Source organism: Gadus chalcogrammus, chromosome 3 (genome assembly GCF_026213295.1).
Source record: "Gadus chalcogrammus isolate NIFS_2021 chromosome 3, NIFS_Gcha_1.0, whole genome shotgun sequence".
NCBI lineage: Eukaryota > Metazoa > Chordata > Actinopteri > Gadiformes > Gadidae > Gadus > Gadus chalcogrammus.
In genome coordinates this window covers 18,625,903-18,652,479 of record NC_079414.1, presented here as the reverse complement: position 1 = coordinate 18,652,479, position 26,577 = coordinate 18,625,903, and the positions used below count along the sequence as shown (strand labels likewise).

At 44.0% G+C, this 26,577-nt stretch overlaps 1 protein-coding gene across 1 annotated transcript in view; it reads right to left on the bottom strand.

Annotated features, from left to right (window-relative positions):
* Positions 1-23,216, bottom strand: part of sorbs2a (sorbin and SH3 domain containing 2a) — a 49,224-nt gene extending 26,008 nt beyond the window's left edge. The window contains exons 1-8 of the mRNA XM_056587248.1: positions 22,973-23,216; positions 16,504-16,692; positions 7,317-7,372; positions 5,591-5,680; positions 4,106-4,132; positions 3,829-3,953; positions 1,294-2,112; positions 418-921 (exon numbers count right to left, since the gene is read on the bottom strand). Coding sequence (XP_056443223.1) covers positions 418-921; positions 1,294-2,112; positions 3,829-3,953; positions 4,106-4,132; positions 5,591-5,680; positions 7,317-7,326 — 1,575 coding nt within the window. The 5' untranslated portion in view covers positions 7,327-7,372; positions 16,504-16,692; positions 22,973-23,216. The remainder of the gene's footprint in view (positions 1-417; positions 922-1,293; positions 2,113-3,828; positions 3,954-4,105; positions 4,133-5,590; positions 5,681-7,316; positions 7,373-16,503; positions 16,693-22,972) is intronic.
* Positions 23,217-26,577: the final 3,361 nt, after the last annotated feature.

Sequence of the window (26,577 nt, the reverse complement as noted above, 5' to 3'; positions counted from 1 at the left end):
ACAAAGAAGATGAGAGGGGGGAATTTCTAAAGGGAAACTTAATAGTCCATTATGCCGGCAATAGGAGGGAACAAAGACATTGTGATGCATATTTTGTTGACAAGGGTCCTCAGCGGCATGAAGCTGCAAGTAGGTTAGAGCTGACAGTTAGTGTAGGGTAAACAACCGGTAGAGGCACCACCTTTTGGGAAGGGAGTAGGCTGGGGGAGCGGGCGTCGTTGGCAGTTAGTTCAGGGTAAACAACCAGTAGTGACACCACTTTTCGGGAAGGGAGTGTGGGAGCGGTAGAGGGTGACGAGTTCTAACCACGAAGCAGGAGGGTAACGGCGGCGATTTTGGGCAGGCGGTCAAGGGGTTGGTGGTGGTGGTGACGTGGGTTACAGCAGGGGTCATAATTACATTAGCCACAGCGGGAACCACAGTACAGGCGGCGGTGGCGGTTAGCGTGTCATCCGTGGCGACGGAGGCGGCGGCGGAGCTGGTGGTGGAGGTCATGTAGGCAGACAGGTGGCTGAGGGTGGAGGAGGAGGGTGTGGGGGAGACGCTGGGGCTGTCCAGGCCACAGATCTGCAGCTCCTCCAACAGTCCCGCCGTGGACGTGGACGAGTACTGGCTGAGGGCCGACACCGTCACCGGAGAGACTGACGGGGACGGGAAGCGGCCGCGACCACCATCGCCACCGGTGCCACCACCGGCGCCTCCGACACCACCCGCTCCTCCAATGCTAACGGCGGCGGTAGGAGCTAGCGTGGTGTAGGAGAGGAGGGGGGTGGTGCTGCCAGCCCGGGATGGTGTGTACGGCATGGGGGAGAGGGCTATGGGGAAGAGCAGGCCCGACTGGTAGTGGAGGGAGTCTGAGCTGTGGCTGTGGCTGTGGTAAGGGGGGCGCCATGCCGCAGGAAGGTCAGGGGGGTACAGGCCCTGGTTGTGGGGAGGGAGAGGGGTCAGGGTGGGGTTTGGGGGGTGGGAGGGAAATGGAAAGTGTGTTCAGTGATCTTTCTGGCCATACAATAGAGATTGATGGGAGGTACCCGGGTGAGGTTGGACAGAAGCTACACCCTGTTGTGGGTGTAAATAAAGCATCATGGTCATTATTATTGATGTTTAAAGCCCCCTCGTGTGCTCCGTCCAAACCTATACACAAAATGCTTGCTCTCCGGGAACAGAAAAGCATAGATTAGTGTCAAACTAATAACTAGTGCATCGATTAGTAACCAGTGCATCGATGTGTGCAAAGTGTGAAAAGAAACACTTTTACCATACCAGATCTCACACACACACACACATCCACACATCTTCAGTTAGTTTGGATAAAGTGGTTGAGTACACACAAATACACACATCGACAAGCAGCACAGCCGTAAGAATGTAGTTTCCTATTTGGATTTGGGGTTCAGGAGCTCGGTTCTGTACCAACAGGTTGGCCGGCGAGGGCCGCGGAGGAACGGCCGGGGCGCAGTCCCTGCTTTCAGCCGCCCGGCCCGGAGGAGGACCCAACGGCGGGGTCGGAACCGACGCCCGACCTGACCCCTTGGACCCCACCTGGGGTCCCGAGGTGGCCTTGGGGGTCCCGCGGAGCGGGCGGGACGGCGAGGCCCTCTGCGTCGCGGCTTGGGGTTGGATGCTGGAATCTCTACGGGGGGGCGGTGGTGGAGGGGATGCGGAGGAAGGGGAAGCCAGGCTCTGGGGTTTGGGGGGCGGAGGGTGGGGTTCGGGGTGGTGGAGGTGAGCTGGAGGGTAAGGGATGGTGACGGGGGTCAGCTTGAGGGAAGACACCTTTCGCTCTTGAGCCTGGGCGTTAGCTGTGGCGGTGGTGCTACTGCCCATATCGTTTGAGACACATCCTAAGCCTTGATTAGCCTGTGGGGGGACATCTGGAGTGAAAGAGGTGGAGGTTGTTCTGCAAGACTCGGAGAAGGAGTGAGAAGATTGGCTTAGCAAGGTGTAGGACTCTTTCCATGCCTCACCCTCATTATGATATGGTGCAAAGGTGTGGGGATTCAAACTAGCATCCAGGGCCTGCAGGGAGCTGTACGTGGGGGGGTTAGTGCCAGTGGGGGACAGGAGGAAACTGTCCCTCCTGGGGGGCGGGAACGGCATCGCGGTGGAGGCCTGGTTTGTCAATGAGGAACATGCAATTAAAAAGTTTAAAACATAGCGCACCGTTATGAAGAAATTATTTTGGTTTCCTTTAGGTTACATAGGAGTACAGTTTATTCCCTGTGCAAAAAAGTTTGTTCAAAGGAATTTTGGAAGCCACAAATCATCATAAACAGTACAAGTTAACATGCACCACAAAAACGAATATTTTCATTAGCCTTTCAACAGTCAGTTAGAAAGCAAACACTTTTATAAATAATAAACAGCATGGCAAAATGACGGAGACCAGAGGAAAAAAATGGCAATTGCAAGGACAAAACAGGAAAATGATTCATTCTAAACTCACACAGTACAAATTAAGTATAAACAGTTCGAGTTTATCACATAATCTGTCAACGATGTATGATGAATATAAGAGTTAAAGAGGCATGAACATCAAAGCAATGAAGATAGGTTTCCTGAAAGACCGAATAAGTGCATGAGAGAGAGAGACAGAGATTGAGACAGAGAGATAACGAGACAGAGACAGAGAAAGAGAGACAGAGTTAGAGAGAGAGAACGATAGTGCGAGACAAAGAAACATGGATTAACTGGAAGTTTAGTGAAGAGATTAGTAGAGAAGAGAAGAGTGGCACATCCTAATAGGGATGGGCAACGATCGTCGAATAGTCGCAGTCACGTAGAAATCGAATAATGAATGTGAATATCGTTATTTATTACACGGCTCTTCTCAATGCTGTTGAAAGCTCCGTTCACTTGCATGGGCCTTCACAACTTCCAGTGGTGAATAATTTTTGGACAATTCACCGTTGCTAAGCATATAATGACTGCTGTCAAGGAAAGTAGATTTTTTTTTTCTGTCGTATCACTCGTATCACGTCACTTATCAACCCAGCGTCCTCGGTTGCTAAGCGACGTTTCTATGCTGATCAACACTACGGATGCTGGTAACAAATAAATTGTAAAAAGACACACCGTGTGGAGTAATATTTTGGGCCAGAGTTTCCATATGCTTAAGACGTGTTTAGTTCACCGTCATGCAGGCTGTGTTCAGTAAAATAAATAGTGATCTGTTTTCGGCGCATGTAGGCCTATCTGCCTAGGCCCACATTTAAATAATTTTGATGTTGAATGTTGATGGCGCAGGTGTTGAGATGAAAAGATTGATTTCTTACAAATCCTAAAAGCCTCTCCCTGCCATTGTGTGTGTGTGTATACGAGGTGCGTGTGTGCGTGCATGCGGGGTTCTTGATTTACAGATTTTTGAACATTATTCAAATACTTCTCAGCAAATATTGAATAGTATTTATGCCTGAAATGCACATCCCCAATTAATACCAGTATAAATTCGATTTTTCACGGTTAAAGTTATGATTTTTGCGTTTAAGATATTAAGTGATTTCTTGCCGATGTTCCATTGCTGCCTAAGTGAATGTCGGCACACATCGAATAATCGATTAGTCGTTCATACCACCCACGGATTATTCAACCATGAACATTTTGAGTTATTCACATCCCTAATCCTTAACCTATGAGAGGGTGAAGAATGAGCCAGAAATGAGAGAGAAGAAACAAGGAGAAACAAGAAGAGATGACTTGAGAGGAGAAAAGTATAGCAGATAAAAGAAGAGAGGCACCACCTTTACCTATGAGAGGGTGGAGAAAGGAGAAATAAGAGAAGACTTGGGAAGTGAAAAGCAGAGAAGATAAGAGGGGCACCTCCTTTACCTGTGAGAGTGTCTTCTTGTCCTGCAGGTTGGGCCTCACACTACGGAAGCCTTTAGCCGCCAGCGAGGAGCTATTGGCGTCTCCGTTCCTGAAGCCGTCAATGGCACTCTGCGACCGCCATGCATCTGGACACACACAGCAGTCTTCTATGATACACACGACACGGCGCAGGTTTCTCATTCACAATGGGATTGGACCGCAGTAAACACGCAGTGAAAATAGAATAGAGTGGTAACGGTGTACATTGTGGTGGTTGGGTTGGTAGAGGGTTAATTACCTGAATCTGGTGAGTTAGATTCACAACCTTGGGGTAGAAAGGATAAAAGGAAAACTTCAGAATGATCAATGCACAGGTTCATCCAAATCAAGGTTCCTGCACATTTTCCGTATCTTTCGTATCTATTACAGGTCTTTCCCAGAACTAATCTTTCCAGACATAATAAAGAATACTTTAGAAAAAATCTCTGTATTTATAATTAACATTTCAACGATGCTCATACTATGTCAGACTTGGAGAGAAAGAAAGTGTTTGCAAAAAGCTGAATGATTTACAACAAACTCTTAAACCTATAAAATTAAACATTTCAATGTCTATTTATTGCCACTTGGTGCACAGGGACATCTAGATGCATAAACATCCAGCCACGTTCAGCCACCTACTCTACAGAGAAGTAGAGTGATAAGTGCAAGTCATAAGTAAGCCCTAAGATAAGTGTTCCGAAGATTGAGGGTAGCCCCTTCGTTAAGGGGTTTATGAGGGGAGTGGGGTTTGAAGACAGATACAGGGACTACTTCAGTGGAAAGCCCTGAGATAACCTTTGCTAAGCCTGAAAGCTATACCAGCTTACAGACTCTAATGCTGTGTGTATATGGTTTCCTAATGGTTTAATGGTTTTAATGGTTTGGCTCACAACAGCCTTTGGATATATCGATGGAAAGGAGGAAGAGTAAAGCAGGTAAGAGCTTGAAATGTATCAATGAAAAATGACTCATGCTCTTTATATGAATACCGGCAGAAATAAGATCAAAAACATGGTTTAACTTCAACTTTTTAATTAGTTTAGTATACGGGTCCCTTTAGCAGTGAAAACTCATATTTATAGTTCCCCCTTTTGGCAAACGCAAATATTTACTTGACATTCACTTTGGTACAGCTATGTCAACAACCGATTAGATCCAGTGGGTATAAAACCTCCTATTTATTATAACGGAGAAAGAAACTTTTTCCACCACTGAAAGTCAATCGTTTCCAAAACAGTCAGAGCTGGTCATCATCGGCACTAAGCCAACATTCAACTAAATTCTTATTTTAACCAGCCCACATGTATGCAATGCACTACAATTATTCATACAGACGTACTACGCACTATTATATTCATTTGATTACATTGGAGATCTGCCTCGAAGAGTCAAGAGTTAAGTAAATTTCTTCATGCATCCAACAAAGTCAATACTCATGTGTGATGATGCATGAGGAAATTAACCACAATATGCTTAAAGCACGATTGAGGGACCAATGTCAGGGGGGGTTTGCTGAGAGAGGCTGTCAGTAGGTGGACCATGATGCACTGGGGCAAGGTAGAATAACAAATAAGAAGTAGAGTATCTACTACAATATTAATGCGCAAAACCACATATTGAAGAAGATAGGAGAACATAGTGAAATGCTGTTCTCTCCGACTTACCTCATGTTTCGACCACTAGCGCTATTCTCAACGTTTAACCTAGTTTTTTGGGTCATGACGTCAGTGAGTGTCAGTACCTGTGGCGAGATTGGGAGAGCTCTGGACCCTCTTCATAGGGCTGAGAGTGAGTGACATGGCGGTGCGGCGTGTGCATGATCCTCCGCTATCTGGGAGAAGCAGGCGTGCACATGCATGTAAGAGCGCACACATGGGCACACACACACATACGTACAAGCCCGCACACACACACACACACACAAAATACACGCAAAAAAGAAAGACGCAAAGCACATGCATTACAACTCTGAAATTGTTGCATTGGGGGATGAGAGTTTTAGATGAATTGAAATGCAGTAAAGTAATAAAAATTGCTTTAGCGTTGTGGATAAGAATGAATAGAAGGCAAACTATGTTATCTTTGTTTTGTCTAGTATGTCATGTAAAATTACGCAAAATTGAAATCATTATTAATTATTATATACAGTCTACTTTCGTTATGCCCACAATAGAGCTTCATTGGTCACACTGTTCTTTATCTGCTTTTCAATGTTCTAGAGCTAGCGGGATACTCTTCTAGACATTCTTAATCCATTGGTATCATTTGAAGTGTGAGACGTCTACGGTTGGATGCAATTTAGTTAGGCTATTGTTTATGAGTATTGTGCAGAAATATTAGCCTAAATTTGGCTACAGAGAAGAGTGCCGCTTCCTGACCTTCCATTCAGAGCAGATCTAGAATTGTTTCTTAATTTGATGCTATGACATTTGACCCACATTCTTTTCTTATTTAAAAGAAAATGCCTTCAACCATTAATAGCTTAGGAATGTGAAACACTGTACCACTAACAGACAAAAGACTATTAGCTTTGGGAAATGAGTGTTAAATAGCTTGAAACACGAGATTATCTTCCTTGATTGTGTCGCTGACAATGTGCTGTTTTCAGAGCTATAAAACTACCCTGCCGTCACAAAGTGCCTCAAGGCTTTTGTTAAGAGAAACATGAGGGAAAGTAGAGGCATGGCACATTGCAATAGGCCTATTGTATCGCTGTGCCTTGTCAACACATCCTTTTGTATGTTTTTAGATTGCAGGATTATCTGAATACTTGGCCACGTTGGCATGTTGACCTGCATTGCAATGCAGTTGCCATCTGTTATTCCATTTATTTCCTTCAACCACAATGTTATTGTAACAATCTTGATCGTTATCTGTCAGCCAACAACATGACATATTTCCAGCGGTAGTGTACTTTAACCTGAAGTTTATAGCCGAGCGCGTGGGGGAGCTGTAAGTTGAGGTTCAAAGCCTGCAACCACATTAAGCAAGGTTATTATTGGCGACTTGACAGTGGTGTGAACATAAAAGCTGCGACCTGTCAACATGAGCCTTAATATGCACTCCTGTTTGGGCTGACCGCCAAGCGAGGCCAAGGACAGATGGGGAAACACACCTTCATCAACTGAATTCTAAATTGTTGAAATCTAGAGTGACAACCACAATAGGGTTTTTACAGCGATGATATGGTTCTTCAGTCACTTACTTTGTTTTAGTGGTTCATTTTGTGTTAAAGTGTCTTTATGTGCCAGAAAAATGTGACACAAGAGTTTGGATTAGAGTTATTGATGAAAGAGAGTTACAGCCATAGTGGTTTGCAGCACAGCGGGTGTATTCGAAAGGAAACAAACATGATTGCACCGGTAAAATGGGCAAATGACAGAAGGGGGAATGTTGGAAAACTGTCCTATCAAACAAAGCCATGGACCCACAGCCGTGCGCGCGTGCGAGTGGCGTGCGTGTTATACCTGTATTCATTGTGAGGGACACTTCTTGCAGATTCAAAGTAGATGGACACACTTTTCTGTGGAAGAGAATAAACAATAAATCGTTATGCAAACTCAATTAATCAACAAGTCAAAAAAACAATCAGTGTTCAGTAGTCTGATCATTGCCCAGCGGAGACTATTAGATAAGAATAATGATAAGGGACCAGAACTAACGCAAGCGGTATTCAGCAGCATATCGCTGGTTAAGAAGACATCATCATTTGAATGTGACACGATCAAGCAAAGAGAACCATCCAATGTTATTACGGTCTCTGCTTTCCCTGCGAGGAAATGGCACATAATGGAGCCTGCAGGGCTCCACGTGTCCACATAACTTCAACCAGATAGCGTGGTCTGTCGGTTGCACCGGTGATATATGCAACCGCTTCTTGGAACTGTTGCACTGGAGGGTGGGTATGATTGATATAGATGATATGGAATCTTCTAAAGGTAACACACAAACACATACACACACGCACACACGCACACACAAACACACACACGCCACACGCACACTTCACATGTTCACACATGTGCAATTTGGGTCATGCAGGGACTTAATGCGCACGGCAGGGTCGTAGTGCTGTAGCGGCTGTGGTTGCTCATGCATGTCTGGTATGGAAATAACTGCAGCAAATGTTGAACCTTGCTGCTTCACATGCAGGGCCACCTGCTGCTGCCATGAGCTGGCGGGAAGAGCAGGGGATTCGGACGGGACGATGAGGATGTGCACACTGCTTGGTGGTTTAGTCGTCATTCGCATAACGCTGTTAGCATTATGTGATTGGCCTATCCGCCATCATTAAGGTGTGAATGTAATTCAAACATATGTTGCTGTTACGAGGGCAGATTTATTTTTTTAAATGCTCATCAAAAATTAATTGTTAGCCTTCAACCACTTTTATTTCATTTATTCATATTTGTCGGCCTCATCAAACCAGACAATCAAACATACCAAAGTACTTAGGTACGTTGACCAAATGGGCATGCATGAAATGTACGGGGTAGTGAATGTTTATTGCAGTAGTTGGAGTATATCCATTTACAAGCAGAAGCTTAAATACCTAATCTAATATCCAATGTTATGCTTGAATAACATTTGATGATGCTCTCAGTATTGCACTAATGTCTCAGTCGTGTCTGTATTTGTGTACCGTAATTAAAGTCTACAAAGGCATGGTGCACCCAAAGGCCTCATGCACACAAAGGCCTCCTCCTTATTGTGTGCAAGGAAGTTCAAAAAATGCCCTGCTTTTGTCAGCGTATTAAAAAATAAGTCTGCATGTGTGTCAACAGCAATTCTTCAACGGAGACAGCTGCAAACCTCAGAGTAGATTTCCTCTGGGTGCCCTGCTAATTGCTATCAATTACCAAGGCTTACCACGGCTAAGCTAAACATAAACCTCTTTAACAATAAGTGCAACAAAAATGCCTTTCCTACACGCACAAGGGGCGGGTGCCACCAGATGAATGGCATTTCATGGCGGTGTGGTTCAACATGCTTAGTTACAAGACTACTTGTATGATTAGAATGGAATTCTTTCCTGGGGGGCCGGGCCAAAGCAAATGACACAAGTGATTGATTTTCATAATTTCCTAGGAAAAAAGCCAAATGATGGATTTCAATGAGCCGTGTAGTACAAGCTGATATTTCAGTGAACCTGAAGGGCTGCTGATGTAAGGCTGGTAGAGGGCTGAGGATACAAGGCACCTAAATCAGTTTTGAATGACGGATCGATTGATCGATCGAAAGTCAGGCCTAGGGGAAGGAAGCAGGTCTGTAGCTGTTTGGACAGTGAAACACGTAGGAAAGATGTAAGAAACACGTCTCTAGATCGTTGTACTCAGGACCAAAACCAAATGGAAGTCGTGTTTAAAGACGTAGGAAGCACGTCTATAGCAGTTTAAACTATAGTTGTCAGGACCAAAATACAATTTGAAGTCAGGTATATGGCGCAGGAAACACGTCTGTAGCAGTGCAGACGACACTTGAAGTCAGGACCAAAATAAAATGGAAGTCGTGTTTTAAGACGTAGGAAACAAGTCTGTAGCCCTTTAGACGACACTTGAAGTCAGGACCAAAATAAAATGGAAGCCCGGGTTTTAAGACGGATTGCTTCCTAGCCTTTCAAAACACAGCACAACACCACCCCGGGCCTTCCCCGCCGGTAGCTCTCTGTGCCCTGTGTGGCTCAAAGCCATAATGTGGACCTAGATAGAAGTCAATCGCAGACCGAGATGCGAGACCTTGTGACATCTATCTTTCTAGTGTATCCCGAGCGAGCAGCAATACGTCATTCTAAGCCCGCTGTGAAGACTGTCATGACACATAGCTCACACAAGCGGTCGGAAATAGGCGTGGATTATGCAATGAGAAACATTTCAGGTGCTCGATTTAGCACTACCGCCGCGCTTTAAAATGCATGCAATAATATAGCATATCAGACATACAGTAGTGCTGTGTTTCGTAGTTCGGACACATGGTTAATATGTTGACATTAGTGAATAAATCACAGCCTCATTAAACTTTATGTTGCTGAGGAAATAGTTCAAGACCACTTGAAAAGTTCAGTCTAACAAAGATATTTCAGAGCCTGAAGTCTCTGCATATATCCACATACACCTTTGTAACACACACGCGCGCACACTCGCAGACAGACACACACACACACACACACACACACACACACACACACACACACACACACACACACACACACACACACACACACACACACACACACACACACACACACGCACACACAGAGGAGGGTAAATTATAGTCCCGGCGTCGCAGCCTGTCGCCGACCAAATGATGAGCAGATTATAAACAGGATCGTGTTTCTGGGGGACAGATTAGTGGCGACACAGCAGCTGTGTGCATGGTGTAATGTTATGGCTGCTCACCACCCACAGTCCACAAGTCCCCCCCCGCCCACACACACACACAACTTCTATTTCCTGCTCCTTTCCTGTGTAAAAGTGAATCTACTATCTGAGGTCAGGAATAGGCATTACCTCGCCTGGTATATCTAAATGCATGAGAAATATAGAACCCAAGCTTACGGTTGTTTTTAGATGGCGTCCAGAACTACCCTGTCATAATTGTGATTAAGTTGGTCGAAAACATGACAGCATGTGGTGTTGTGAACCGTCGGTCAGCGGCAACAATCTTTTTTGTTTTAGTTTTTGTTAATCAAATTTACCCATTATAATTAGCTAATAAATGTACCAAAGTATCCTCTCAATATTATGGTAAATAGATAATCCTGATCATATAGCTTTGATTTGAAGAGTTTAAAACCATTAGTCTACATTTTAGAGAATGCATAAGAATAGCCGAATTATAAAGATATAATAAATCCCAATATGAGGTTGAAGGAACCTGGACAGCCTTTATTTGTAAAATTTGACAGTAATATCTGAATGTCTATGACTATATCAAAGCAAAATCGAATTCACTATAATTGGATTTTAAAGTTTGGGAATCAAAAGCACAATCAATCAATATTGTGCCTTTATAATCTTTCAAAATGCCTTGCTCGAATACAATCAGAATGCTGTTGTATCATTCATCTAATAAACACAATGTACACATAGTATAAATCCTATGTCATGTAATATAAAAAGCTCAAATTCTAATCCAGACTTGGATCCCATCTGGAGTATATTCCTTCAAGACTGCCATATTGTGGTTAGTAAAAGCATTATGTGATTGCTAGAAAATTGATCTATCGAGGCTGAACCAGAGCGTGGACCTCAAAACAAACTTTAAGAAGAAGAATTTGTGACTGTCGCAAACAAAAAAAGAGAAGGAATTTATTTTTCATGAAATTGTGGGGATCCACTGGCACCAGTTTTACGATCTTTTGGGAGGGTAGGTCACTGGAGACCACTGGTTTAGAGTATCCACTAACCAGAATGGGCCACAGCAGTGTGAAGAGGAATGTGGGAGAAGTTCATGGATGAGAGTTGAAACCTGGATGGGCCGTCCACACGGCCCATATTCTCTAGATGATACATCATACACATATTCTTAAATGAACATATTTAATTACAATATATGCCAGCCGACATTGGCAATATTCTGCTAAAAACTTCTATGCATTAGTGTGTAGACGTTTGAGGATTTTGGCATAACATGGTTGTTGTTGCCCTCGGTGTGATCTTAAGCAGGCTGCTATCAGAATAGCCGAATAGCATCGGAATCTGCCTAATTCCGAGCTTACTTCAGTTTTCACACTGTTGAACTTTCCAGCTAAATAAAATGTTTATGGCGCATCATTGATGCTGTACAGAACTGTAACAACGATACATTATGATCATATTTGTGATCAATTTTGATTGATAAAACTGAAATACTTTCTCTGTAAAAGGCCGTCATCGCCAACTCCCATGCTAAAGGAACTGAAACATTTGCCATGTTTAGTGTGTTTTTTAGTCAGTATATTTACTGAGGTCCCGGTGGTTTATCTGCTGGTTGTAATAAAGGCACGGTTTGGTCGTTTAGGAGACGTGCAAGCGTATAATTACTGAATTCAATTTCTGCGAGGTCCACAAAAATACTAGTTGAAGCAATCGCTCTCCAAAGCGTAGAGGCCTGAGAAAGGGACTACAACTGTGATCGCAGAAGGCTTTCAAAAAATCTCTAGTGATTTAAACACCTGGGATGGGGTTGTACTACTGAATGATTCTGAAAAAATAGATACTGTTTGGCTGATTGCCACACAGCAGCCTGCTGTTGGACTGAGTTGACTTAAAGGATTTCCCAAACATAGAAGTGCTCAATGAGAATTATGACCTCGGCAAAAACTAAGCTCGTCGATCTCAACAAGTTTGTATCATCCACCTAAAAAGTGCTTACGCTGCATGCATTTTTTGCATTAGCTGGCTTCATTTAGTTGTGATAGCGGAGCTAACAGGACCACTGAGACTCACTAGGTTCAGCGTACAGAATTAAAACAGTTTTACAGAATTACAAAATCAAAAGACTGCATTGGTAATCTGCTTTCTTGCTCCTTGTCATCCTATTTTTTCAGTCTAACAAATACATCTGAACAAAGTTTATGCATTCAAATAACTAATTTATTTTATTTATTACAGAACTCAAATTTCTCCATTAGGAATAATTGGTGTTCCCATACTGTGCTGTCACACTGTTTGTATGTCCATCAGCCAGGCTATTGGAAATGCTTTGGGGCCAAGTGTTAAAATAGACTGGGTAAAGAGTTGGATTTACGTATATCCTGTGAGTGTGCCTTTCAGGGGTGGGAACATGGAGGTCACGACCCCGAAGGGCAGGCTGCATCCCATTTATCTCCACATGGCAGCTCACTTGCTCCTGCCATTTGTACAAACGAGATCACAGGGATCGCATGACCATTTTGACGCACATGTACACACAAGCACACACAAGCACACACACACACACACAAGCACACACACACACACACGCACACACGCACACGCACACACACACACACACACACAAAGAATGTTTGTAAATGTTTGTTGTAAGACAAAACACATTATAGATTATAAACTATGCAAGTCTATCATGTTTAAATGTAATGCACAAAATGTCAACAAACTGTCTCGAGGGACCCGATACGATCCCCATAGACTAAATACTGCCTGACAGTGACCCTTCCAAAAAAAGCAGAATTTCAAATTGGTCTCCAGCCTCATGTTATTTCAGCAAAAGGTTTTTTTGGTGGGAAATATGTGGGGTAGCAGCAGGGCTTGGGAATCAAAATACGTCTGGAGCTATTTCAGTGTATTCCGTTGGACACTGTAGGTTTTGCTACTATACAGTCTGTTATTCACCGTTTATTTGCTTCTTGACAGCAGCTGTTTTTATCAAGATTTTAATACATCAGACACAGAAGGATGTGGTCGATTTAACAAAGTGCAGTATTCGATTTCCCGAGCTTCATTCTACTGCAGCCACATTGCAATTACCTCCCGTCCACAGTGGTGAAATAAATAACTCAATATATAAACCAACAAGACTGTAAAAAAGATCTCCACACCCATTATTCTCCAAAGAAATCAAATACTGTAACCGATAAGATATAGTGGAGGAATTGGAATTGCCTGGAATCAACCTAGAGACAAACAGTTTATCGAATAATTCTTCTTGACCAAGAGTAAAAAATAAATTACGCTGAGTGTTGTTTAAGACGACAATTTCTCCCTAGCTTCTACAGTTCTCCCCTCTCCGACGTGCTTGCTGCGAGACACCGAGACCGGTTTCCACGCCATGTCAGTCACCATCAATTCTCCGCCACCAGGACGAACAACAGCCTGCCTGTTCTCTGATTGGTTTAGTCAGTCCTGCCACTCATTAGCAGCCCCCCTCCCATGCGGTATGAATGGACAGGAGTGATTGGGGGGCAAGCAAGCATGTCCCCTCTCTGTCTCCTCCGTACTACCAACAACAGAGGCCCATGTGTACACCCCCCCCCCCCCCACACCAAATCTTGTATCAGTGCCAGGCTAACAAGCAGAGCTACTGGCCTGAGAGCATTAATGCAATTATGCAATACGAGCCCAGGCTTCACAGTGGATACGGTAGGTGTAGGGGGGGAAACAAATAGGATGTGACAAGTCCCGGGGTTGCACTGCAATGTGGAGCTAGAGATGCACTCCGTTTTATTTACACGGCCGCAAGCGGGAAAAAACTGAAGGAGAGTTGTGAGGAGAGACATTGAAAAATGTCTCTTCACAGATCAACAGAGACAATGAAAACATGGAGAGAGTCTGGAGAGTCAAGACATAGAATTAGAGATTCACAGTACTTCAATCTAGACAATTGCAGTCCTTTTACTTTAAATTGTTGGGAGTCGGTAAACAACAAAGATGGTAGGGCTAGAACAGCAAGATATGTCATCAGCAAAACTGTCTGATCATCACACTGTTGTGTTAGGTGTTCATATAGGTACCGCCCCATGTGATGGAGTTGAGATAGCTTGAAGATAAAGCCAACAACACTTTGAGAGCAGAAAAGTTTGCATCTCACTCAACACATGACAGAAAAAATCTGACTTTAAAGTGTTACTGAGGGGAATTGACACACCTAAACATGCTTTGGCACATATACTAAATGAATATTCCCAATTTTACCTTATTCAATGTTATTTAGTATTTGGTTAAAGGTACTTCTAAATACTCAACCTTGGGACTGCATTTTTTGGAGGTTGTTAACAGCTTATCTTGCTTAGGGGAGTCTTGACAGGAAGCACTACAAATTAAATAGAGATTGTGCAAATAAACAATAAAATGGGTAAGTGTGCCAAGACCGCGCCGCCTGGTATTTATACAAAGATCCTTAATCCCACTCTGCTGACCTCATCGCATTATCAGACTGCAGAGCTCGGATTTTAAGAGAAGCAAGTGTGTCGTAATCAATACAAAGGGGCAACACTACACATACTTGTAGCTTTCTTCTGGAATGAGGATGTGAAAGGGTAGGGGAAAGCGAGTGTTCACCATGGCAACCCGTTCATGCCTTAGATATCTCTAAATGATTAACACAGCCCATTCAGTAGGGCTAGATGCTTGCCTTTACAAACTAGGGCCTTTTGGGTCATACCCATGGCCGGAGGCCCACGCAGAACTGTATCCGATGAATGCTGATTCACACAGTATGTCGGCAGCGTGGCTCCATATGTTTTACGGCGCTTTAGGATCCTCAGGCGAAAGTGATTGGAATGTCGGACGCACACGACACTGGCTACTTTAAGGCGACGGGCGGGAGCTAAAATTACATCTCCATACATAGTCAGGATTCCACAGGTACCAGTGTTAAGTGTGGCGCGGGTCAGGATGATAAGGGAGCTTGATTGGGCAAGGGGGGGGCTATATTTATGGCCATTAGACGAGACCCTTAGCCCTGGGGGCTAAGGGTTTGGAGGAGCATGAGATCTGCGTTTGAGGAGCCCCGAGGCAGCCCCTGGCCACAATGAAGACGTCTTGGGCCAGAGGTGTCCCTGAGACAGCGGTGCAAACTACATCAGCATAATAGGTCAAAGTAAAACCTTATCAAGTGCATGAGAAGTGCTGTTATTTATTTGGGCCATTGACAAAATATTTAATATCCTTTGCGCGGAATTCTGCCACTTATAAAGTATTATACGAACTAACATATGACTAACGGATGCATAATCCCACATAAGTGATCTTATACATTCCTTCTGAGGCAACAAAGATCTCAGCTGAAATCAGTACTTTGATAAGAATGTGGGGAGAATTTCACGGGAGAAATTAATCAACTTGTGGTTTGTTTCTCACATTCCAGGCTTTAAACTTTTGAGAAAAGGAATGACTGACATGGATTTCTGGTTGTGAGGAAGAAAGTCACAAAATAGCAAAACCAGATGTAGGCCAATTGAAAATAAATCTAATTTCCACGGTTGGCACATGGAAATGAATCTGACCATATCAGTACCAAGACTTTATCCTGTGAAAAAAATAAAAACATCTTCTGGCAAGAAGAGAATGGCTTAGTGAGTGAAGTACGTTTGAGAAGGAAGGGATTGGAAATATGTGTGTGTATCTATTATAGGGTCAAGGTAACATTCCACAACACCTCTGAGACTTGTCTTAATGGAGGGATTTCGGTGTGGCTATTGTTGGGCAGGAAAGAGGAGATCAATGACAAAAAGAGGGCTGTAACCAGAGATGGGAAGGTGTAGGTGACAGAGTGAAACACGGGAAGGTAGAGGGGTAGAGGGAAGGAGGACAAGAATGTTTATGCCGACAGTTTCAGTAGATATTTTAAACACGTGTCTTGACATCTTTCATTAACTCTCATCATACATTTTTTGTCGGCAATATATGAAATAACTTGTTCATATGTTTTGTTTCTTCCATGATATTAAGCGTATTTTGTGTTTCCTCTGTAAATCTTTGACTACTTTGTATTGTCATTTATTTAACATCTTAAGTAGATAATGGACCAGCCATTAGCGTGAGTGTTAGGGTTAATGTTTACATGGACATGTTAACACTGTGCAGTCCCCCAAATTTCAAGGATGTAGAAGAGGTACATTTTGCTCTCATTTTTCCTGTATACATATCGTGACACACTTTAGACCGAGAGTGAATTGTGTCAAGCAGGCCACAAGTAAAGCCAATGAGGCTAGCATAAAAAAAAAACTCTTACCGTCATAAACACAAAAGCAGGGCACTTGTTCAGAAGGAGTCAGGTATAGGTGTGCGGGATATCCCACTTCTTCTTCGTCTTCGTCTGATTGTCAACTGTGGTCACCGAAACAAAAATCCTGGTTTTTCGCCGAGATGCCTGCCCTTGAAGTAAAGCTTTATTCCCAGGTTTTAGCCTCGGGTTCAGCGCCTGAGGAACACAGACAGGTGAAATGGCGTTTAGAGTCGCTGCAGCACACCGAGTGACGCGGTCCGAGAGTCCCCCGTTTGGGTAAAGCTGTGATCAGAAGGGGCTATTTTCAGACTCGCTGGTCTGCACTGCTGGAAAGCCACCCCCAAGAGTCTTGCGTAGGTAGGTGTGGACTACGTGACAGGCCATCCGTCGGTCACACACACACACACACACACACACACACACACACACACACACACACACACACACACACACACACACACACACACACACACAGTCTTGGACAGCCCAACAAAAAAAAAAAAATTCACCTCAAGCATCGTTAAACGCCATTCCAGTGGTGGTCTCAGGTCGGTCAGAAGCCCAGAACCCAGACAGACATGCCACAGATGAGATAAGCTGAATGGTTACATTGATGGATAGCAGGGCATAGGCAGGCCCTCAGAGAGAGAGACACACACACATACACACAGAGGCAGAGAGGGAGAGTGTTGTGCTGTTGGATAGGTTGCACATGCCCACTTCTCCTTGTACGCTTAAATGTCACCCAATGGCTGATGATGTCACTGTGGCAACATGTAAAGTGGGCCTTGAGGGCTGAATCTGACCCCAGTGTCAGACGTATCCTCCACATAAAAGGAGATTTCACTCCATGTTGCTGACAGTTTGATAGTGTGTCAAGAGATGAGGCGGGCTAGGGTTAGGCCTGCTAATGCATAGATATGCACATTTACACATGTGTGCATGCATAGACCCAGACACACACACACACACAGACGCACGCACGCAGACATGGGCGCTCACACAGACATGCATATACTGGCACTCTCTCTCACACACTTACGCATGCATATAACACACACACATATACACGCACACATATGGGCGCTCATACAGACATGTACTCGATTCTCTCTCACACACTTACAAATGCATATACTGTTACTAACACATGCATACTAACACACACACACACACACACGCACACACACGCACACACACACACACACACACACAGACACACACACACACACACACACACACACACACACACACACACACAGACATATATACTGGCACTCTCTCTCCCGCATTTACACATGCATTTACTAACACACACACACGGGCGCTTACACAGACATGTACTGGCACTCTCTCTCACACATGCATATACTAACACACACACACACACACACACACACACACACACACACACACACACACACACACACACACACACACACACACACACACACACACACACACACACACACACACACACACACACTTAAGACAGGTCAACCTGAAGCACCTCTAGACCCCAGACCCCCTGCTATTCCAAGAGTGGTGATGTCAATCCTACTATTAGCATCTCATATTTAGAACCTGTTATCTAAAGCCAACCTTGCTACTGTATAATGCCAGCTTCCTCCTCTATCCCTGTACACCCTTACTTGATGAATACATCAGACTGGTTGAAATGTTTTTTTATATTTGATATGAAAAAACAATGTCAATGTAAAACAGTCAAACTAACCCAACGGCTTGCTCCTTCCTATATTATGTGTACCAGGTGAAACAAACAAGCATCAATGTACACATGGGCCTCTGTTGTTGGTAGTACGGAGGAGACAGAGAGGGGACATGCTTGCTTGCCCCCCAATCATTCCTGTCCATTCATACCGCATGGGAGGGGGGCTGCTAATGAGTGGCAGGACTGACTAAACCAATCAGAGAACAGGCAGGCTGTTGTTCGTCCTGGTGGCGGAGTAAACGCTTAATTTTCTTGTAGTTTTCTTTGTATCGCCTACGTCTGCTAACAAGCCATCGCTATAGCACTAATGTAGCCATCCCGCGGTGCAAAGGCAACAGTCTGAGAACACCATACCAAGCTAGCACACACATGATGACACACCATCCAGACAAGTACATCCCTCAAACATTCAAGATGAGAATCGGGAGATGTTTATAGCCTGCCTCCATGACCCGGAGTGTCAGCATACGCGATCAACAAGCCAATAGAGAAGCTTCTGGTTCCAGGGCTGGCATGGTCGTCTAACCCGAGAACTCAAAAGTGGGCTGAGTGCTAATGTGGTAACCTTGGGAACAGAATCACAGGGGAGATCAGTGTCAACCAGATAGGGTCAAAATAGTATTCTCACCTGTCGCTCTCAACTGTACATTTCAACAGTACTTGCATTACAGTTAGTTAGTGATAACCTACAGCGAGACTGTCATTATTGCGAAATAAACTCTGACAGGTGGTGCAGGAGTGGAAGTCGCCATCACGAAGGGGAAGGGTCTTGAATCACCCTGAAGGGGTTGGTTGCTGTATAATATCCCACATAATACACAGCTACTAACTAAAGAAATCAATAATTTGATGTAAAATACAACAACAAATTCTATTGATTTAACAATGATTTTTTCCCAAATGGTCTGTTTAACTGTTTCCACAACAGTTCAGAAATAACAGACTGTATAGTGCCTTATTTGACCAATCAGAAAGTATCTCGCCATCATTTTAAAAACAAACTTATGCTGGTCAACAGGTCACTAGGGCGAGGCTGTTGAATTATGATTTGATGTCACATTCCTGACACAAGTCCTCAAGTAAGCTAATGTTCAATAGCTGTTGACCACTCTGCAATCAATTACTGTGAGTGTGAGGAAAAAATGGATTCAAATGATTATCTTGCCTATTAATCCGCTCATTAAGGTGCCCACACAAAATACCATATCAAAAATTGTTATGGCTGTTTTACACTCTGACACCCACATAAACACACAGCACTATGAGCAGACTATGGCTACCCAGGCCGTGTCGACGTGGTCGCACCAGTACAGTTTCAACACCCAATTCATTATCAGCTGCAGTGAGGGCCCTGCCAGCTCAGTAAGTGGCAGGATATTAAAAGCAGGCGCGCTATGCAGTTACACGGCTTCAATACTGCTAGTTCAAAAGTAGCACTGTTTTAGCTATTCTATCAAAAATTATATATTTATAAAAATAACAAATGAAGTAAATATATAAATAACAAATGTAAATAAATAAATAACAAATGTTAATATCTAAATATATATTCATTAATTTATTTTTAAATGTGTTATTTATACATGTATATATTTTTTTTTGCATATAGATACAAATATATTTTTATCTATATAAATAACAAATGTAAAAACATAATATACTGCTTTTTCTCGACATCATATATCTTGTATAGTAACTCGGGAACTAAAATGGAAGTACTTTGATATAAAATACACCACTTATAGAGAGTTAACGTACACGGCTCTTATTTCAATTAGTTAAAAACTTAAAAGCCTTTCATTCTTCCGACTTGCATGTGATACTCTACTTAAAATGTTGTTATGATCTATACAGTGAAGAATAAAAAAAAAAGCCTGAATGTAATCCACCTCTGTTACCACCTCAAACGAACACAAGCAGCCCCTCCAAACCCCAGTTTAGACCAACGTAAACAAATAGTGACAACACCATCCATCAAACCTTTCAAAAAAACAAAAAACAAACAGCCCCGCCCCCTCCATTCCAAATCTTCCGTTAGCTCATTAAGACAGCCAATCAACGTCGCATGACAGGCTCAGGAAGCCCTGCTGCGAACCAGTAACAGTATCTGCGTGTTGGCAGAGCTATAGCCATAAGCCTTTTTGGCTTACGCTGTATCAGCCTGAGGACTCGCACGTCCATGCCTGGTGTAGGGTTAAGGGTCTGAGCGGACTTTCTTTAGCAGGACTCCTCCATGTCGCAGGACCTCTTTCATCAAAGGACAGGACAGAAGAGATGGGGGAGGGGCAGGAAGCAGGGGGAGTGTGTCCATTAAACATTTAGGAATTTTAAGTTGTAGCGTTGGCCCTATTGGCCCTGTTGTCCCTTTTGTTCTTTTCTGCTGGAGGCTGCAATGCTCTATTTCTATCCCTCATTCTCTCATGTTCTCCCACATGTCTCTCTTTCTAAGTCCAGACTTCAGTCTAAACAAAATAGTAGTCTCAACAACACTCTCTCTCTTCCAAAATATCGGAAAAAAACTAAATTGTACTGTAAAGGGAAGCTCCATGTTTCAAATAAGTGTTATTCCACAGAGAGGTGAAGGAGGCTAACGTACAATATTGAGGAGGGACCATCACACAACCTGATAGGGGGTGCCACACATTTACACAGTATAGGCCCATTGCATTTGACTTCCATAGCCAGTAGTACTGCTATTATCATTATTACTACTATAAATCGACTGCTTATGACATAGTCCTTACTTAAGCCGCCTGTGGGATAGAGCAGAGAAGGCCTACACACTGAGCATTGGTTCATGATCCCGCAGTTCGGTTTGAGCTGGAGAAAGAGTTCAGACCTCTATGGTTGACTCCCCTGGCCCAGTGAAGGTACTCGGGAAGCAGGCACAGGGGAGTGGGAGTGGGGGGGGGGGGGGGCTTTCATCCACACAGACCACTTGAGCCATGACATCACTCTCGTCTTTAAGCAAGAGGAGCGGGGGTTAGATAAATGAGGGGGGGGAGGATAAAAGAGTAGAAAAGGCAGAGTATACAATATGGAAGATGATGGGGAGTTGATGGGAAGATAATGGTCAGCAGGAGGACGGGAAACGGTATGAGACTGTTGGGAGAGGCGGAGGTAGAGGGAGACAGAGACAGGGAGACAGCCATACAGGCAGACAGATAAGAGGAGTGATCGAGGGACATACATGAAGTAACCACATGTTACACTCCACTTAAGTGAGGGAAATGTATCGCATACTCAGGTTCCCCCTGTAGGGCCCGTTTTGATCCCCTCCCCTCGCATCCCCCCCTCTCTGTGTCTCTGTGTCTCCCTCCTCGCTGCGTAACCCTAAACTAGCAGGTAACAGGTGCAATCCAAATAGCACAAACACAGACATAGTTCCCTGCCGCACAAAGTGTCATTTATCAGGATGTAATGCAAGGACATTTGCGTGAGCGATTATCATTAGGTTCAACTGTGAGGCTGTTTATTGGTAAAGTGAGCTCTCTTCTCTCCCTCTCTCTCAAAATAGTTACCCATCATGCATCCCAGGGTACATTTCCACCACATAAATAAATACACAAGATCCAGCATCACAGATATTTCGCACAGCGGGAACACCTACCCCCTGATCCAATGACTTAAGGACTACGCTTGCGCACACACACACACACACACACACACACACACACACACACACACACACACACACACACACACACACACACACACACACACACACACACACACACACACACACACACACACACACACACACACACACACACACAAAGGTGTTTAGCAATGACATGCTGTACTGTGGCCGGAGTGGTACAAATAACAGTGGCATAGTCTATTTATGCTCAACACCTACATGCTCTTTACGAGATACAGTTGAGTGACAGTAGACAGTGAGTGACCTGCAGGGTACATTCTCCTCATTACATCACCCTTTTACATCACTGCTTCCCCCCTGCCCAAACTAGGATCAGCACCTTTGAGATATGGCTACAGATGGATAATAATGACCAATGTCACTGGTATAATAGATCTAGTAGAAAGAATCATCACATTGAAGCTTGTACACTATGTCATATAGTTGATTAAACAATATATGTGAATATATGACACACAAAAACACACACAAAGTGTAATGCATTCACATCCACAATTTCAGCATTGGACATCCAATGCTGAACACATTGTTTAGGCCACATGCAAACCATATGGTGCTGAGATGGTTGATGTGAAATGGAGTTTAAAGGATGCAATTTTCTAGTGGAGTCCGTTTTTATAGCCCAAAACTAGCGAGGAGCAAAGAAGCTAACCCTTCTAGGGCGAATAATAAATCTTGTCAGAAATAAATAGGCTATAGGATGTTTTACATCCAAAATGGCACCTATCCATTGGAATGTACAGACAGCTGCCTTCAAAGCATGGCCTCCATCGGCCCGGTTCTTTTCGCGTGGAAAGCAATAAGTGACGTTACCGCAGCAGAGGCGACGACGCTGCAATTACTACCATAAGAAAATAGAAGGAAAAAAAGGCCAGCACACAGCGAGCACGTTACATCACCTCTGGTTTGACAGAAAAGCTATGCCATCGCTTATAACGCTAAATAATGAACACACCAGAGGAGATTTGCAGATTTACTGGGTGTGGGAGAGGCGAGCCCTTCCCTCATTGACGACCACGAGAGGCTAAACCCAGCTGCTGCCAGAAGACAACATCAGAGCTAACGACGCGTTGTTTACTCACCTTTGAGAACAAGTGTGTCTGGCATTCGCGTCCATGAGAGAAAATAATGACTCAAATGCTCCGGACCTGCCAGGCGATAACGTCAGCGGCCGGCATAGACCTGGAGCTCGAAGGAGGGGGGGACTCCGGAGCCTGAAGTATGAACCGCGCACCTGCTACTCGACGCTCTCCTTGCCGAACGGGGTGAAAACGCGCATGTATGTTGCCGCTCAGTGTAGCTACTCCCTCCTCCTCCTCCTCCTCCTCCTCCGCCTCCTCCTCCCCTCGTCGCGGGTCACTAGGGCTCGGTGCTGCCGAGCTAGAATAGAGCCATCCGGACGACATCTACCGACGACGCGGAGAAACGAGTGGTAGCGGCGGCACTTGAATGCCCGTCTTGCTCTTCTCGCGTGCTGTACTTGTTGCGACTAGTCAAAATAATATAGCGCTTAAGCACGCGACTTAAAGCACGTACAGCTTTGGTATTATCATGAGCGACAAAAGCGTCTATTCAACGTGGAGAATGAATTCTGCTATTTTTCATCACGTCAGGTTGTGTTTTATGACCCAATCGGCCGGTAGCCTCTTCGTGTACGTAGTCATGGCAACGCTCGTTTATATCACGCCTAGAGGACAAAGGTAGAACTATGATGTGCAGGACTATCAATATCGTGGGTAGAGCATCGCGTCCAACAACCAGCTCCAAATCTATACGTGTGCTCACCGACAAACAGATTAATATATGTACTTAAAATTGGTCGATAGATAAATATATGCTTTTTTACAAGCTAAAACAACCATTAAATCTATTTTAATGCTTAACCTTCACCCTCACACCACCTGAGGTGTGCACTATTCCACTGAGAGCCACCAGCTCAACGGAGGCAGTCAGGGGTCAGGTGTCACTCAGCACAAAGAAGAGCAGGGATCAAACCAGCAACCCCACCCCCTTTCCCAATGGGTGCCAGACAACCTGCCTCTGTTCCTCTACCTCCTGAGCCATCAGCCATGTTAGCACATTCCATGTAAATCAAGCATTTCATGGGGTGCTAAAGCACTCATGGTGCACTAGCACCTCCCCTACCACAATGACTTGCATTAGAGTGTCACACTGGCCTCTATCAGCAGCAGGTCTACCATAAGCTCAGGCCTGTGCACCCTATAAATACAACCACTCTGGCTGTAAACTTTCATACCTCAATAGTCCACAGTAAAACACCAGCACCAGCTGATGGATCTGTCAAAGAAAATACCTCTTTATCTCAGCTGTCTTAATCAGTGTCCACTGTTTGGAGGAGGGAGTTTTATTTATTGGTCATGTTCCAGCCTCTTCATTGCGAATGGTGAACTGAAAAAATAATGATAAGTCTCACTATTCAGTTATTCATCATCAGTCTCTTTTGAAGTGACAGTGAATTCAGATTCATGTCATAAGGAGCAGGAAGGCATCAGACATCCGGGTTCCAAGTTCTTGGAACCCAGAAGACTATCCTGTCCCCTAAATGGATAAGATCTACGATTACATCAAATATTGAAAGTAAAGTACATAGAGAATAAAACCTTTCACCTTCAAACATAACTCACTCTCCCATTCAAGCAGTTTCACCGTAGCTGCATAGATGAAAAGTTATTTAAAAGAGAATCCATGACCAACTGCCCAGAAGTTTGATGATCAATACAATGTGAATCCCTGTAATAGAGATCCATTACCGAATTCCTCTCTTCATCTGCAAGTAAGCAGACATTATTTCCTTGATGAACGGGCGCCAGCTGTCACAGGCTACCCTGGTACATTCACAGTTCACATCATCATTGCTCACAGCATTGATTTACGGCACGATTATTGATCAACTTGGAGTAGGACAGACTGTATTCCGTCGTTGACCTGCCATCCTTAATTTAATTGTCCTTTATCACCTAACAGCCCCAGTGAGCAAAGGTCCTGCCTAGAGCCGGAGGTCTGGAGACAGGTCCCTGGCCCATCTTGGTTAGTCTATTGTGATGGTAGTGTATCCACATGAAGAGAAACCGGCCAGGGAGAAACTGATGTGGACAGTTAGCACAATAGAGATCAGAGGGGTGAGTCAAAACCAAAACACACCTTGCTATGGAGAGAGGATTGGATTTTTTTTTTGTTTGTGTCCTCTGATGACACAATGTGCGAGTATATAGTCACACAATCACACACACACAAAAAATGTGTTTTCCTGTGTTATCTATTGGGAAGAAAAGATTGCTTCGCAAAATACACTTTTCTCTTTTTTCCCTATAGAGCATATCAATACCACAGATCAAGCCAACAGCTACTGGCTGTTCAGCACCGTTCCATACAGATAGAAAGACATTTCTCTTTTCTCTTGTCACTTTAAAATATGCGACACTATTAGAGATAACGGCTCTGTTATATAACGCTGGCTGATGATGGGTTTGTCACAAGTAATTAGGATTGCTCAACTCAAGGATGAGATAGTTAATTATAGAGATTGTAACAAGCAAATGATCCAAGACTAACTTATGAGCGTCTGTGTCAATTTCCGATAGCAGTAAGATATTACAATGAAGTGATGCATATGAGAATGTGACCTTGGTTTTATCTCAACAGACCCCAAACATATTCCATTTGAAGTCCAGGGTTTGTGATCATGACCAGACACCAATGCATGCCAACATCCAAGAGATTGGATTCCTAACCGATACGTTGATAGGTGCCCCCGATCTTAATCTGACATTTCAAGCCGTTATATAGAGCTATTCCTAAAACACTTCATACATGACATCTAACCCACAACTAACCCACCCCAGGACCATGCATCCTTGCATACCACAATCGAAGATCACAGCATCACCAACCCCTGCAAATGTCCTTATGGAGGCATGGCAGAAGAAGCAGGCCTGGCTCACGCATGTGTATTTCAAACACGATAACTGATAGGGACAGTCTCCCCAGTGTGCCTTATTATATCCTCCCCCCTAGCTTGATTCAGCCTCACTTCTGCTTTATGTCGAGACACCATGCTTCCCTGTGTGACAGTTAAGAGGCCTGATAAGTGGGTGGTGGTGGTGGGGGTGGTGGTGCTGCTGGTGGTGGTTTAGGGGGACGCTGCAGTGTCTGCCCTTTGGGATGGCAAGAGTCATGGCGGAGGGACCATGTGGTGGGTTGGTGACGAGGGGTAAAGGTGAGACTGAGGGCGAGTCGAGTAAAACAGCAAGGCGATGAGGAGGCAAGATAGTGAAACTGTAAGGGTAAAGACGAGAGAGCAGAATTGAGGCACACTATAGAGGAAAATGTGGGAACCGTGTGTGTGAGGCCTAGCTCATGAAATATGAATAAACGGAGCATTTTATGGGTGATAGCACAATGGAAGTGATTATGAGGCACAATTTGCAAACTGATGGGAGATTTTGCTTCATAAGCATCAGAGAGTGTTTCAAATCATTTTCAGTTGGTTGAATTTGAGGGCAATCTGTACCTTAACTTGTAACCTACCATGTGCACATAAAATATTAACCAGGTACATAACTATTAATACATATCATTGATGTATACAAAGTCAAGAGAAAGAGCCAAAGTATTGCGTTATGCATGTGGTCCGAATATGCCCTTTTAGCAAGACGAGAGGCTATAC